Raw genomic sequence first — 13,637 nt, 5'->3', positions numbered from 1 at the left:
CAGATAATGAAATAACTTTTTAATAGAATTATCTTCATGTTCAGTATAGAAATACTAAATAGTCCAACATTATATGGACAATACTATTGGAAACATCTTAATAATTGAATTCTGGTTTGTCATTCAGTTCCATTGACATATGTGTATAACACCCATCACCATGCCATCTTCCATTATTAACATTTGGCTCAATTCTAAAGAGCTCACTGATACCTGTGTGAATTTGGAATGGGACATCATCAGTGTAATAAGTCAGTTCATGACATCTTCCCTCCTAAATATTCCACTATCACCTGTGAGTGATATTATTGTAAAGTGAAAGGAACCACAGCAACTCAAGCATGAAGTGGAGACCACGTAAAGTTACAGAGCGGAGTCACTAAGTGCTGGGGAGCTAAGGGCATACAAGTCACCAATGCCCTGCTGACTCTATAACTGCAGAGAGCAAACTCCTCTGACATTAACATTAGCAGTGCATCGAGAGCCTTATGACTTTATTTTTCATCACCCAGGAGCTCTATACAAGCCTTATATCACCAAATACAATGCCAAGTGTTGGATGGAGTGGTGTGAAGCTGCCACCACTGGACTCTGGAGCAGTGGAAACGTGTTCTGTGGATTTATGATCCCACTACTCTGGCATCTAATGGATGAGTCTGGGTTGGTGAATGCTAGGAGAACGTTACCTGCCAGACTGCATGGTGCCAATTGTAAGGCTTGGTGGAGGAGGGATAATGCTATGGGGCCATTTTTCAGGAGTCAGCTTCAGCCCCTCAATTCAAATTAAGGTAAATTTAAAAGGGTTATTCTCAAGTTGTCTTTTGAGCAGTTAAGAGCTCTGCACTTTCCTCACTTCTTGATTTCTGGCAGGGCAGGTGCTCCTCCTTAAGTGAGTGCTGGTGAGTAGCAGAGCTGTAGTATTCGTAGATGCACATGATAAAGCACATGATAAAGCACATGATAAAGCACATGATAAAGCTCAGCACAAGTTCTGCTATATCATATTCTGCCATCAGTCGAGTTTTCAATATATTTACACATAGAAATAACATGGCATTTAAACAAACGCACCGCATCTGACAGATAGAGCCAATAGCTGTGATCAGGAGTACTGCACTGGGAAAAGCCGATGCTGAAGGTCGGTGATTTTTAACAGCAGCTTGTCAGGACCTGAGAGTGACCTGTGTGAGGTGATTAGCTAACTGGTGTGTAGAAATTAATGGGCTGGAAAGAGGTGGTTGGGAGGTTAAGAGTTAACCCATCTCCTGGAATATATCTACGGCCGGGATCACACATGTGAGGAATACGGCCGAGTCTCACATGTTAATACCCGGCACGGTACTGCCGCCGGTACTCGGACAGGAGCGTACCGCCGCATAGCAATACATGGCGCCGCACGCTCTGCTCCCGAGTGCCGGCGGCATGACATGTGAGACTCGGCCATATTCCTCGCATGTGTGATCCCGGCCTACCGCATACTCTCAGCCAGGGTCAGGTCAGACACTAATAGCCAAGCTCCATGGAAACTAGCTGCACACTATGAAAGATAAAAGCTCTCATTGCAGGAGGATGACAGCATTTAATAACTTGAGAACACCCCTTTAATTCTTCAGCATATGAAGATAATGTGGATAATTGCATGCATCCAACTTTGTGGGGACTGATTGGAGAAGGCTATGTTTCATTTCTCGCCCAATATCAGTGTCTGACAAATGTCAGACAAGTGTCTCAAATGCTCTTCTGGACGAATGGGAAACCTCCCAGAGACACACTGAATAAATCTTGTAGAAATCTGTCCCAGAAGAGTAAAAGGTACATTAGCTGCAAAGGAGGGACTAACTCCTTATAAATAGCTAATGGATTTACATTAGAATGAGAGGTCATAAAAGCACCTTGGTTAACACATACTTTTGGGTATCATTATACACTACAAACAGAAGTCTGATCCCGCAGTCACAGGTTACTTCAATCTGTCTGCCCCCTAACCTACAGACAGGGGGCACCCTATAACACAATATCACTTGAGGTCCCACAATGCACTGCTCTCTGATATCAAGAAATGTGTAGGATTTGATACAAAAAGGATTTTAGAAGTAAATAGTGAAGACAACAAAAAGTAATAAAGCAGAAACTTCCACATTTTTATCCTGGACCAAATATCAAGGAAATTGATTTTGGGCAATGGTGTCTAGAGTTTGATGAGGCCTTTGGGGCACGATTAAGTTATGGGTACTAGGATATGATGAAACTGGTGTGATGAAGTATGGGATTTACCATCTAATAAAGTGTGAGTGAGTGCTGACATCTGGGCTCTGGAGTGCTAATTAGCAAAAAGTGCTCATATCTTGAAACAATGCAATAAATGTGAACCAAAGGCATTGAAGTTGGCAACATAGTCCATATATTATGGAACGACTGAAAATTTTTCGTACTCTCTTATATGGGCTTTGTTACAGAATAGAAATTTTACACCGTGCCTTCATGATACCTGGATGACCACTACAGATTAAGTTTGCTTAATTTTATATTTTTCCCATCTTTGTGCTACACCTTTGTTTTGATGCAACCAGTGCTGGCTATGGATGAGAAACCAATGTGAATAACTGGAGTTCAATGTGTACATTCACCTAATGATCTGATTGCCTCTGGACACACATGCTCAGTCACATGCCGACAGCCCGTTTTCTGCTTAGTGATACTTGAGTGTAGTCACTAGTAATAGATCTCTGTCCTTATGGTTGAGGAAGGAGCAGAACTTCTGCGCTGTCATGCCAGTTTACAGCTATAAGTACCAGAGAAGATTTTTTTTCTGCACGGGTAACAATGTACCATATTGTTAGCTACCAGAGGGGGAAGGGGACTGATTCTGTCCATAGCTTACCCCAGCAACATAGATTACTAGCAGTACAATTAGGCTTATGGAACAAGGAATGTTGAAATGATATTTTTATGCTAGAAACAAACATCCATGAACATAATTTTAGGACTTTTGGTATAAAAATGATTCATAGTATAACTCCTTTAAGAACATACAGTCATGGCCAAAAGTATTGACACCCCTGCAATTGTGTCAGATAATATTCAGTTTCTTCCTGAAAATGATTGCAAACACAAATTCTTTGGTATTATTATCTTCATTTAATTTGTCTTAAATGAAAAAACACAAAAGAGAATGAAGCAAAACATTGATCATTTCACACAAAACTTCAAAAATGGGCCGGACAAAAGTATTGGCACCCTCAGCCTAATACTTGGTTGCACAACCTTTAGCCAAAATAACTGCGACCAACTGCTTCCGGTAACCATCAATGAGTTTCTTACAATGCTCTGCTGGAATTTTAGACCATTCTTCTTTGGCAAACTACTCCAGGTCCCTGATATTTGAAGGGTGCCTTCTCCAAACTGCCATTTTTAGATCTCTCCACAGGTGTTCTATGGGATTCAGGTCTGGACTCATTGCTGGCCACCTTAGAAGTCTCCAGTGCTTTCTCTCAAACCATTTTCTAGTGCTTTTTGAAGTGTGTTTTGGGTTATTGTCCTGCTGGAAGACCCATGACCTCTGAGGTAGACCCAGCTTTCTCACACTAGGCCCTATATTATGCTGCAAAATTTGTTGGTAGTCTTCTGACTTCATAATGGCAAGCACACGGTCAAGCAGTCCAGTGCCAGAGGCAGCAAAGCAACCCCAAAACATCAGGGAACCTCCGCCATGTTTGACTGTAGGGACTGTGTACTTTTCTTTGAATGCCTCTTTTTTCTCCTGTAAACTCTATGTTGATGCTTTTGCCCTAAAAGCTCTACTTTTGTCTCATCTGACCAGAGAACATTCTTCCAAAATGTTTTATGCTTTTTCAGGTAAGTTTTGGCAAACTCCAGCCTGGCTTTTTTATGTCTCGGGGTAAGAAGTGGAGTCTTCCTGGGTCTCCTACCATACAGTCCCTTTTCATTCAGATGCCGACGGATAGTACGGGTTGACACCGTTGTACCATTGGACTGCAGGGCAGCTTGAACTTGTTTGGATGTTAGTGGAGGTTCTTTATCCAACATCCGCACAATCTTGCATTGAAATCTCTTGTCAATTTTTCTTTTCCGGCCACATCTAGAGAGGTTAGCCACAGTGCCATGGGCTTTAAACTTCTTGATGACACTGCGCACGGTAGACACAGGAAGATTCAGGTCTTTGGAGATGGACTTGTAGCCTTGATATTGCTCATGCTTCCTCACAATTTGGTTTCTCAAGTCCTCAGACAGTTCTTTGGTCTTCTTTCTTTTCTCCATGCTCAATGTGGTATACACAAGGACACAGGACAGAGGTTGAGTCAACTTTAATCCATGTCAACTGGCTGCAAGTGTGATTTAGTTATTGCCAACACCTGTTAGGTGCCACAGGTAAGTTATAGGTGCTGTTAATTACACAAATTAGAGAAGCATCACATGATTTTTCGAACAGTGCCAATACTTTTGTCCACCCTCTTTGTTATGTTTGGTGTGGAATTATATCCAATTTGGCTTTAGGACAATTCTTTTTGTGTTTTTTCATTTAAGACAAAGTAAATGAAGATAATAATACCAAAGAATTTGTGTTTGCAATCATTTTCAGGAAGAAACTGAGTATTATCTGACAGAATTGCAGCGGTGTCAATACTTTTGGCCATGACTGTACATCACGGTATAATTGACAAGCATTACCCAGCAATTATTACACATCTTGATCAGAATATGGCTGATCATAGTTTATCTTTTATCAATAAAATGATCCCTTATGTGAAATACCACATATACTCGGACTACTGGGGTAGTGGCAGGATGGGAGGATGAGTGTTGCTTCCACTGAAATAACAGCAAGATATGCAAAAGAGTGGGGAGAATGGATCCTAATGAGACTCAGAAAAGGTCACATTAATTATTCATGTTATTTCTAAGCATTAATATGGGGGAAGGTAAGAGCAAATCAGGTATAAAGAAGTAGTCTTGGATATCATTTCTACTTAACCCATAGTCCTTTTTTCTACCATATCATATGACTCACAGAACAGGTCCATCCAATTTCTCATGGGCCATTCTAGCCTAGTGCGGCCTGGCATCTGTGCAAATTTGGCTGGTTCTAGATCACATTATTATTTTACTTTTTTCTTAGGTATCCCATTTTAAATTAACACATTTGATCAATATGTAGTATACAGTATGTATGGTAATATTTCTCTGTATCTAGTCACATGTTAAGGACACCTTTACTGTGAAAGCGGTCTTCCCATCACACATTTATGGCACATAGGCTAGAGATAGAGAGGATCAATTATGGTAAATTCACGACTCTCTGAACAGGCAACCAGTCTGGCCCTTCATGGCAGGTGGTCATTAATTCTGTGTCCAACATCCTAGTCCACATCCTAGGTGCCTCTTAGGCTATGTGCACACGTTGCAGAATTCCTGCGATAACTTCCGCGGGAATTCCGGAATTCCACACGGGAAAATCGCATTTTAAATTCCTGCGATTTTCCCGTGGAAAAACTAGCGATTAGGCATTACTGGGAACGGGAGAATCACTGAGGCCCGGGAAGGCTGCGTGGGACGCCGGAAGGTGAATATAACCCGATTTTTTTATTCTATTTTTTACAAGGATATGGTACCCAGGGCCTGGAAGACAGTCTCCTCTCCTCCACCCCCTGGGTACCATCCGCAAATGTTCTGCTTACTTTTCGCATGGTGGGCACAGTCACATGCGGAAACTAAGCAGAACAATGCATTCCTATGTTGGCGGAATCCCCGCGATGCTACAAAATTACTGAGCATGCTGTGTATTTTTCCGCGATGCGATTCCGCCACGGGAAAATCCGCAGCATTAGCACAGCATTGCGGAATCCCATAGGAATGCATGGGATGCTGGTTTTTTGCGTTTTCGCGGCAAAAACGCCCGTTAAATACCACCGCGAAAAAACTGCGACGTGTGAACATAGCCTTACGCTTACTATAGGCCCTGCAATGTCAGGATGCCTGAGGGTCGCACCCATCATGACATTGCTTGAGGCCTAATAACTAGGTCTCACATGATGACATGTAGCATTCAGGTAGAGCTGACCAATTTTGCAGTGTGTTGTGCTTGTCTTTTCGTTACTCCCACTGACCGTTCATTCACTTTGTAATAATGAACAGGAAATTAAGGTATTGATTTTTTTTTCCAGGTTGGGTTTGCTAATTAAAATGTTGGTGTTTTTTTGTGTTGTTCAATACATTGATTTAAGCTGCGGGCATTTTCTTGTTTTTAAATACACTGCACACTAAAGCAACAGATCTCAAAATTCAGCATGAAGCCTCAAAATTCAAAGATATATTTATTCACTAGAAGGGGTTGTCCGGTAAAAACAAATAATCACTTACGCATAGGATAGGTTATAACTTACCGATCAGTAAAGGTCCGGCCATTGGGACCCGCACTATTCAGCAGAACAGGGAATTTTTATACCTGTTGCCAGGAAGTGGGGATGCTCATGGAGCTACCAGAAAAATCTGAGCGCAGCACTCAACAGTCCCATAGGGAATTAATAAAACTGCCCAGTTCTGTCAATCAGTGCAGGTCCCAGTGCTCAATCCCCCATGGTGAATGAGTGATCACCGGACAACCCCTGTAAGCTGAAATTAACAGACCACTGTTGTCTGAGGACCTTTAGTTTAACACATCTTTTGCCATGACAGTCTATTATTCCTGCTGGTACTGCATCAATTCACTGTCAAAATGACATGTCCCAGCACACTCTGACACTGTTCAATCAGTACTAGTATTTTAAGACCCTCACACTCTTGGCTCGGTCAAGCGTTCTTGTGCTCTCCACTCTTCTCTGACTACTCTAGGAGAGGGAAGAACAAAATGATAAGAAGGAATGGAAATCCAGTAGGACGGATACTCTTCTTCCCCAACAACATCTGTTGTAGGAGAGTAGGGAAGGCCACCATACATTAGTCAATTCATTGATGTCGCAGGTTTGGCCAAGTTTAGTCTAATGTGTATGGGGGCCACTAGAGCCCAGTTGCCATAGGTGGTATTTTCTTAGCACCAAACTGAGTTATGAATACATAAGAAGGTGCAGTCCAAATGGATGGGATTATCTCTTACAAAGAACAGTTGAATATTTACCTTCATACTCAATCTTCCTTTTTTCCAGCTCAGCCTCAAGCTGGTCTAACACCATGGCTAGCTCAGTTAGGATTTTCTTCAGGTTGTTTACATTGTCGTGTTCCAGGATTTTCGCCTTAGGAAATTAATAAGGATACCAATATTAGATATATAGAGTATTGGATTATAGGCACTGACCTTGCTATAATGGTGAGATAGATTGAATGTAACGTCTGGTTACACATCCGTGGACTTTATCCGTATTCTTTATCATATTCTATGTAATGTATCTTGGTATCAATAATGATGTTTTTCAATAGACTGATCCATACAACTTACTATATCACTGGGATCATTGTGAGGAGATTATCTAGAATTTCATAGGAATTATGAGGGTTGGCAGAAGACCCAAGAACTTCATATCACGGTAGCCTAAAACAATGTCCCCAATCATTGATTCTAGAACTACATGCCCAATGCCCAATCCACTGATCTCACCAGAGTGCCTTAAGTCCTGCCCAATGAACTCATGACTGTTTGGCTGAGCAAGTATGTGTACTGAAAGTGGTTGGCAAGAAAAGCCCATCCAGAGTTCGTCAGACAGCTATCTAAAGTATACAGACACCCTAGGAATCATAAATGAGGCTCATTGCTAAGATATCTGAAGTTAGCTCTCAAGCTAGAAATGGTTTGTGGCCTTTGGCAAGGGAAGCATACTCCAAAGTTTTCTTACAATGGGAAGAAAACGGTAATTAGACCTACCGGTAATTGTGTTTCCAGGAATCCATCCTGACAGCACCCTGGAGGACGTCCTTCTCATCCGTTGTGGGACAGGAAACCACGAGAGTTTAAAAGGATCCTCCCCTACCATCCCTCAGTGATTTCACAAAGTAACACATCTGGATGGATGCAACCATAGACTTTATTTAAACCAGCATTCTTCATACACATGTTACGTCACAGTTGTATGGAAAGTTTTATCGGGAGGGATCTAACAGTGCTGTCAGGATGGATTCCTGGAAACACAATTACCGGTAGGTCTGATTACCGTTTTCCAGGTCACCACCTGACAGCACCCTGGAGTAGTACCAATGTATATTGGTCCTAGGGCGGGACTACTGCGTGGAGTACCTTTCTCCCAAATGCAAGCTGTGTGGATGCTAGGTCCAGTTTATAGTGCTTGGAGAAAGTACTAAGACTGGTCCAAGACGCTGCCCTGCAGATCTGTTCTGCCGAAGCTCCCCCCCCTTTCTGCCGATGATGCGGCCATGGCCCTGGTTGAGTGGGCTCTAAGGTTCCCCGGGGGAATCTGACCCTGTGCTCTGTAGGCTATGCTAATACTGGATCTAATCCACCTTGCTATTGTCGATTTCGACGCCTTTTTCCCCTTGTTAGGACCTCTGTATTGGATGAAGAGGTTGCTGTCCTGCCTCCAGGGTTGCGTCCAGATACCCGAGTACAGTTTCCCTTTCGTCCAAGTTATGGTAGGTTTCTTCCGTGCTATTCTTGGGAGACTGGAAAAAAGAAGAGAGTACTACCTCCTGATTCATGTTAGAGTTTAAGACAACTTTGGGTAGGAAGGCCGGGTCGAGTCTTAAGACTAAGCGGTCACTAAACACCTGTAAGTAGAGTTCCTGGATCGATAAGGCCTGCAGTTCTCCTGACCTCTTGGCTGAGGTGACTGCCACTAAAAAGGCTGTCTTGAGAGAGAGATTGCCCATACTTATCTCTGCCCCTATCTGATATGACTGCTTGCATAGCGTATTGAGGACTAGGTTAAGGTCCCAAGGTGGTATGCTCTTTCTAATTAAGGGTTTAAGTCTCTGCACTGCTCTCGAGAACCGGGCTACGCACGGGTGTACCGACAGGGCTGTGTCATAGAACACGCTCAAGGCTGCTATCTGCACTCTCAGAGTACTAGGTATAAGGCCTTTCCTGAACCCTTCCTGCAAGAAGTCGAGTATTTTCGGTATGTCGGGCTGGTCAGTTCTGACTGTCTCCTCGCCACAGAAGCTGCAGAACTTTTTCCAGATTTTATTATATATTGCCGCGGTCACGGGTTTTCTACTTGCTTGTAGGGTAGAAATGACTTTGTCCGATAGACCCCTTGCTCTTAGGACCTGCCGCTCCGGATCCAAGCTGACAACTGGAAAGCTTCCGGCTTTTGATGTAGGACCGGACCCTGATGGAAGAGGTCTTTCCTTCTTGGTAGGAGAATGGGTTCCTCGTCCGCTAACTTTCTGAGCAGGGGAAACCAACTTCTTCTTGGCCAGTAGGGAACTACCAATATGACACTGGCTCTGTCTTCGCAGATTTTCCTGAGGATTCGTGGAATGAGGGCTAGGGGCGGGAAGGCGTACAACAGGCCCCTGCTCCAGGATTGTAATAGGGCATCTATTCCTGCCGCATTTCCCAGGGGGTTCAGGGATTAGAAGGTCCTGAGCTTTGCGTTCCCTTTGTCCGTGAACAGGTCTACTGTTGGTTGTCCCCAATGGTCGCACAGGCTGCTGAACACCTCGTCTTTGAGCTCCCAGTCCATTGCAGTTATCCTTCTCCTGCTGAGGAAGTCCGCGATCTGGTTCCGAGAGCCCTCCAGATGCACGGCCGAGATTGAGAGGACCTCCCTCTCTGCCCATCTGAAAATCTGATCTGCTAAGGCCTGAAGTGTTGGATGTCTTGGTCCGCCTTGGTGACGGAGAAAGGCCATTGTTGTGGTGTTGTCCGACAGAACTTTGACGTGTTTGTTCTTCACGTGAGACTCGGCGACGAGCAGCACTTTCCAGACCGCATGTAATTCTCTGACGTTGGAGGATCTTTTGCTGTCCTCCGGACTCCATCGCCCCTGGTTGTACCTTCTTGCGACGTGTCCGCCCCAGCCGAATAGACTTGCGTCCGTTGTCATTACAACCTCCGGGGTCTGAACCCAAGAGACACCCCTTTTTAGGTTTCTCGGCACGGTCCACCATAGTAGCGATCTTTTGGCCCAGAGGGTTAACAGTATTTTGCTGTCCAGTGAGGTCTGCCTTCTGTCCCAGGACGCTAGGACCGTGTGTTGCAGGTCGCGGGAGTGGAACTGACTCCATCTGACACAGGAAATGCAAGAAGTCATCAGCCCCAGGACTCTCATTGCGTCTCTGACAGATACCCGATTCTTTGAGAACTGACGAATCTTCTTCGGCATCGAGGTCTGTTTTTCGGCTGGTAGATAAGACATCCTTCTTTCTGAGTCTAACATGACCCCCAAGAATTTTATTCTGGGCTTGGGTATGAGATCGGATCTTGACCAATTTATGATCCATCCTAAATTCTGCAGCGTGGAGATTGAGGATTGACAATCGACCCTGAGCTGGGTTACTGAATCGGCTATAATTACAGGAAAGATGTATATCTTTGTACCGTGTTAGCCAGTAGATAGAAAAATATTCAGAATTGAGAGTCCTCAGTGGTTGATACCTTTTAATGGCTAACTGAAAAGATGGTAACACATTGCAAGCTTTCGAGACTACTCAGGTCTCTTCATCAGGCTTAGACTAATACAAAATCTGAAGGGTCACATATTTATGCACAGTACAGCACAGAAAAAATGCAATAGATGAGACAAGTGACGTGAAGCAGAATTATGATTATGGGAGAGGGAGAAACATAAATATTGCTCCAGTTCATAGATAAGGAGTCCGGATGTTTTATTGTCCTCTGATTGGGGTCTCCTAATGTGTTGTGATGCCCCCACAAGGTCTTAGGAGCAAATTCCTTAATTGATGTAAAAAGACATAAATCCATGCGACACATTCATTCCAGCACCGAGAGTGTCAAAGGTCGTCATAAATTTATACTCACAGACTCTTCTCTCTCTCTGAGATGTGAAGTTACCTTTCAATACCAGTAATTTCATATCCCTGGTGTTGTGGTCCATCATACAAAAATGTTTTGCCACAGGTAGATCCATTTTTGTATGATGGACCACAACACCAAGGATATGAAATTACTGGTATTGAAAAGTAACTTCACATCTCAGATAGAAGAGTCTGTGAGTATAAATTTATGACGACCTTTGACACTCTCAATGCTGGAATGAATGTGTCGCATGGATTTATGTCTTTTTACATCAATTAAGGAATTTGCTCCTAAGACCTTGTGGGGGCATCACAACACATTAGGAGACCCCAATCAGAGGACAATAAAACATCTGGACTCCTTATCTATGAACTGGAGCAATATTTATGTTTCTCCCTCTCCCATAATCATAACTCTGCTTCACGTCACTTGTCTCATCTATTGCATTTTTTCTGTGCTGTATTGTGCATAAATATGTGACCCTTCAGATTTTGTATTAGTCTATGCCTGATGAAGAGACCTGAGTAGTCTCGAAAGCTTGCAATGTGTTACCATCTTTTCAGTTAGCCATTAAAAGGTATCAACCACTGAGGACTCAATTCTGAATATTTCTCGGCTATAATTAGGAAGTCGTCTAGATACAGGACCACCGTGATATTCCGGGCCCTTAGGTAGGCCACTACCTCTATCATTACTTTTGTAAAGACCCTCGGGGCTGATGCTAGGCCGAAGGCTAGGCAGCGAAACTGATAGTGGAATATTGTGCCGTCTCTTTCGACCGCGAACATGAGGTACTTTTGGTGATCTGGGTGGATAGGGACATGGTAATATGCGTTTTTTAGATCTAACGTGCACATTACCACGCCCTTCCCCAGAAGAGGAATCGTAGATTTTATCGATTCCATTTTGAAGCGCCTGTAAGTTACCCATTTGTTTAGGGGTTTGAGGTTTATTATGGTTCGGGTTTCCCCCGAGGGTTTTTTTATTGCGAAGAGGCTCGAGTAGTGTTCTCTGCCTTCCTCCTGGACGGGAACCGAGTAACTGCTTCTATGTCTAGGAGATCTTGAATGTCCTACCACATGGGGGAAGCTGCACTGAGACGTGAACTGGTCACTAAAAATCTGTTTGGGGGCAGAGAGTTGAACTCTATTTTGTACCCTTTCGAGATGACCTGTAATACCCAGGGGCTGGAGGTGACCTTCTGCCATTGTCCCGTGAATTTGAGCAATCGCCCCCCTACTCTGGTGGCGTCATTTCTTCCGGTAGCTGGACCCTGGGCCGGAAAAGATGTTATCTCTGTTCCTATTTCTACCCTTGCCTCCTTTGGGGTAGCTCCATCGACCCGACATCCCTTTCCCCTGTAGTCCATTCTCTGGTTGTAACGGGGTCTACGAAAGGGCTGGTATCTTTTACGCTTCTCCTCAGGGAACCATTTTTTTCATCTGATGCCTTCTCTAAGATGTCGTCGAGCACAGGCCCAAAGACCATGCCCCCCCGAAAAGGGAATTGAACAAAGTTTATTTTTTGACTGCATGTCACCCATCCAACTCTTAAGCCAGATAGCCCTTCTGGCTGTGTTGGACAAGGCCTGGCTTCTGGCCGTGAACCTAACCGATTCTGCCGAGGCATCGGCCAAAAACCCAGTAGCTAACTTAAGTAAGGGGAGGGACTTCAGGATGGTTTCCCTCAGGGTTCTATCTGATAGATGCTCTTCCAGGTCATTTATCCATAGACGCATGGAGCGTGCTACCGATGTTGCTGCTATATTCGCTGTTATGACCGCAGCTGAGCTTTCCCAGGCTCTTTTTAAGAGCCCATCTGCTTTCCGATCTAGGGGTTCCTTCAAACTTGAGGAATCCTCAAACGGAATTGCCGTCTTCTTAGATACTCTTGCTACGGGGATGACTATCTTGGGGACTTCCTCCCAGACTTTGACCTCCTCAGGGTCAAACGGCAGATGCAACCTAAAGTCTCTAGGGATAGTTAACCTTTTCTCTGCCTCCTCCCATTCCTCCAGTATCATCGCCCGTATGTGGGTATTTACTGGGAAGACCATTGAAGTCTGGGAGAGTAAACCTCCGAACATTTCGTCCTGTATTGAAAGGTGTGTGGTACTGGCCAGTCGCTGCCAGAGGCCTTAGTGGAGCCGCGACCATAAGTGACGCGCTGCCGGCCGATGACGCGACCGTAAGTGACGTGCTGCCGCTGAAGACGCGCCCCCCCGGCCTGTGACTCGCGCCCGGCTCCCCTGTGATGCGCGCCTCGGCCTGCGCGTCCTCCTCCGATGGGGCGGCCGATCTGAGGCGCCCCCGGTCTGTGATGCACTGCTTTTACTGTGCGCCTCTCCTCCGGGCACGAGTTTTCCGGGACAGGCGGGGAAGACACTGTAGCTGGTGGAGCGCTTGTGGGCTTGGAGGACTCCACAGAGGCGGACTGCAGTGGTGGCGTCCAGGGTCGAGAGCCCCCGTCAGGAGGAAGCGACCCGGCATCCGGGAGCAGCGCTACACTGGAGTAGCTGAGAGACCCTCTGTCGGGTGTCAGCTGCAGATATCTCCAGGTAGGAAGGGAAAAGGCTGGGCCCCCCGATCCTGACCATCTGCAAGGAACGGTCGGATATTCCACTCGTCGTTCCTATCCGCAGTGGGACAGGAAAAACACTGAGGGATGGTAGGGGGAGGATCCTTTTAAACTC

At 44.8% G+C, this 13,637-nt stretch overlaps 1 protein-coding gene across 2 annotated transcripts in view; it reads right to left on the bottom strand.

Annotated features, from left to right (window-relative positions):
- GDAP1L1 (ganglioside induced differentiation associated protein 1 like 1) overlaps positions 1–13,637 on the bottom strand; it is a 114,621-nt gene that overhangs the window by 25,854 nt on the left and 75,130 nt on the right. For both annotated transcript variants that reach the window (XM_073582419.1, XM_073582418.1), the window contains one exon: positions 7,133–7,247. In XM_073582419.1, the coding sequence (XP_073438520.1) occupies positions 7,133–7,247 (115 nt within the window). The remainder of the gene's footprint in view (positions 1–7,132; positions 7,248–13,637) is intronic.

Source organism: Dendrobates tinctorius, unplaced genomic scaffold, assembly GCF_039654945.1.
Source record: "Dendrobates tinctorius isolate UK_male_01 unplaced genomic scaffold, ASM3965494v1 ptg000071l, whole genome shotgun sequence".
Lineage (NCBI taxonomy): Eukaryota > Metazoa > Chordata > Amphibia > Anura > Dendrobatidae > Dendrobates > Dendrobates tinctorius.
Note: the sequence above shows the minus strand (reverse complement) of the source record. Positions and strands in the feature narration are given on the sequence as shown.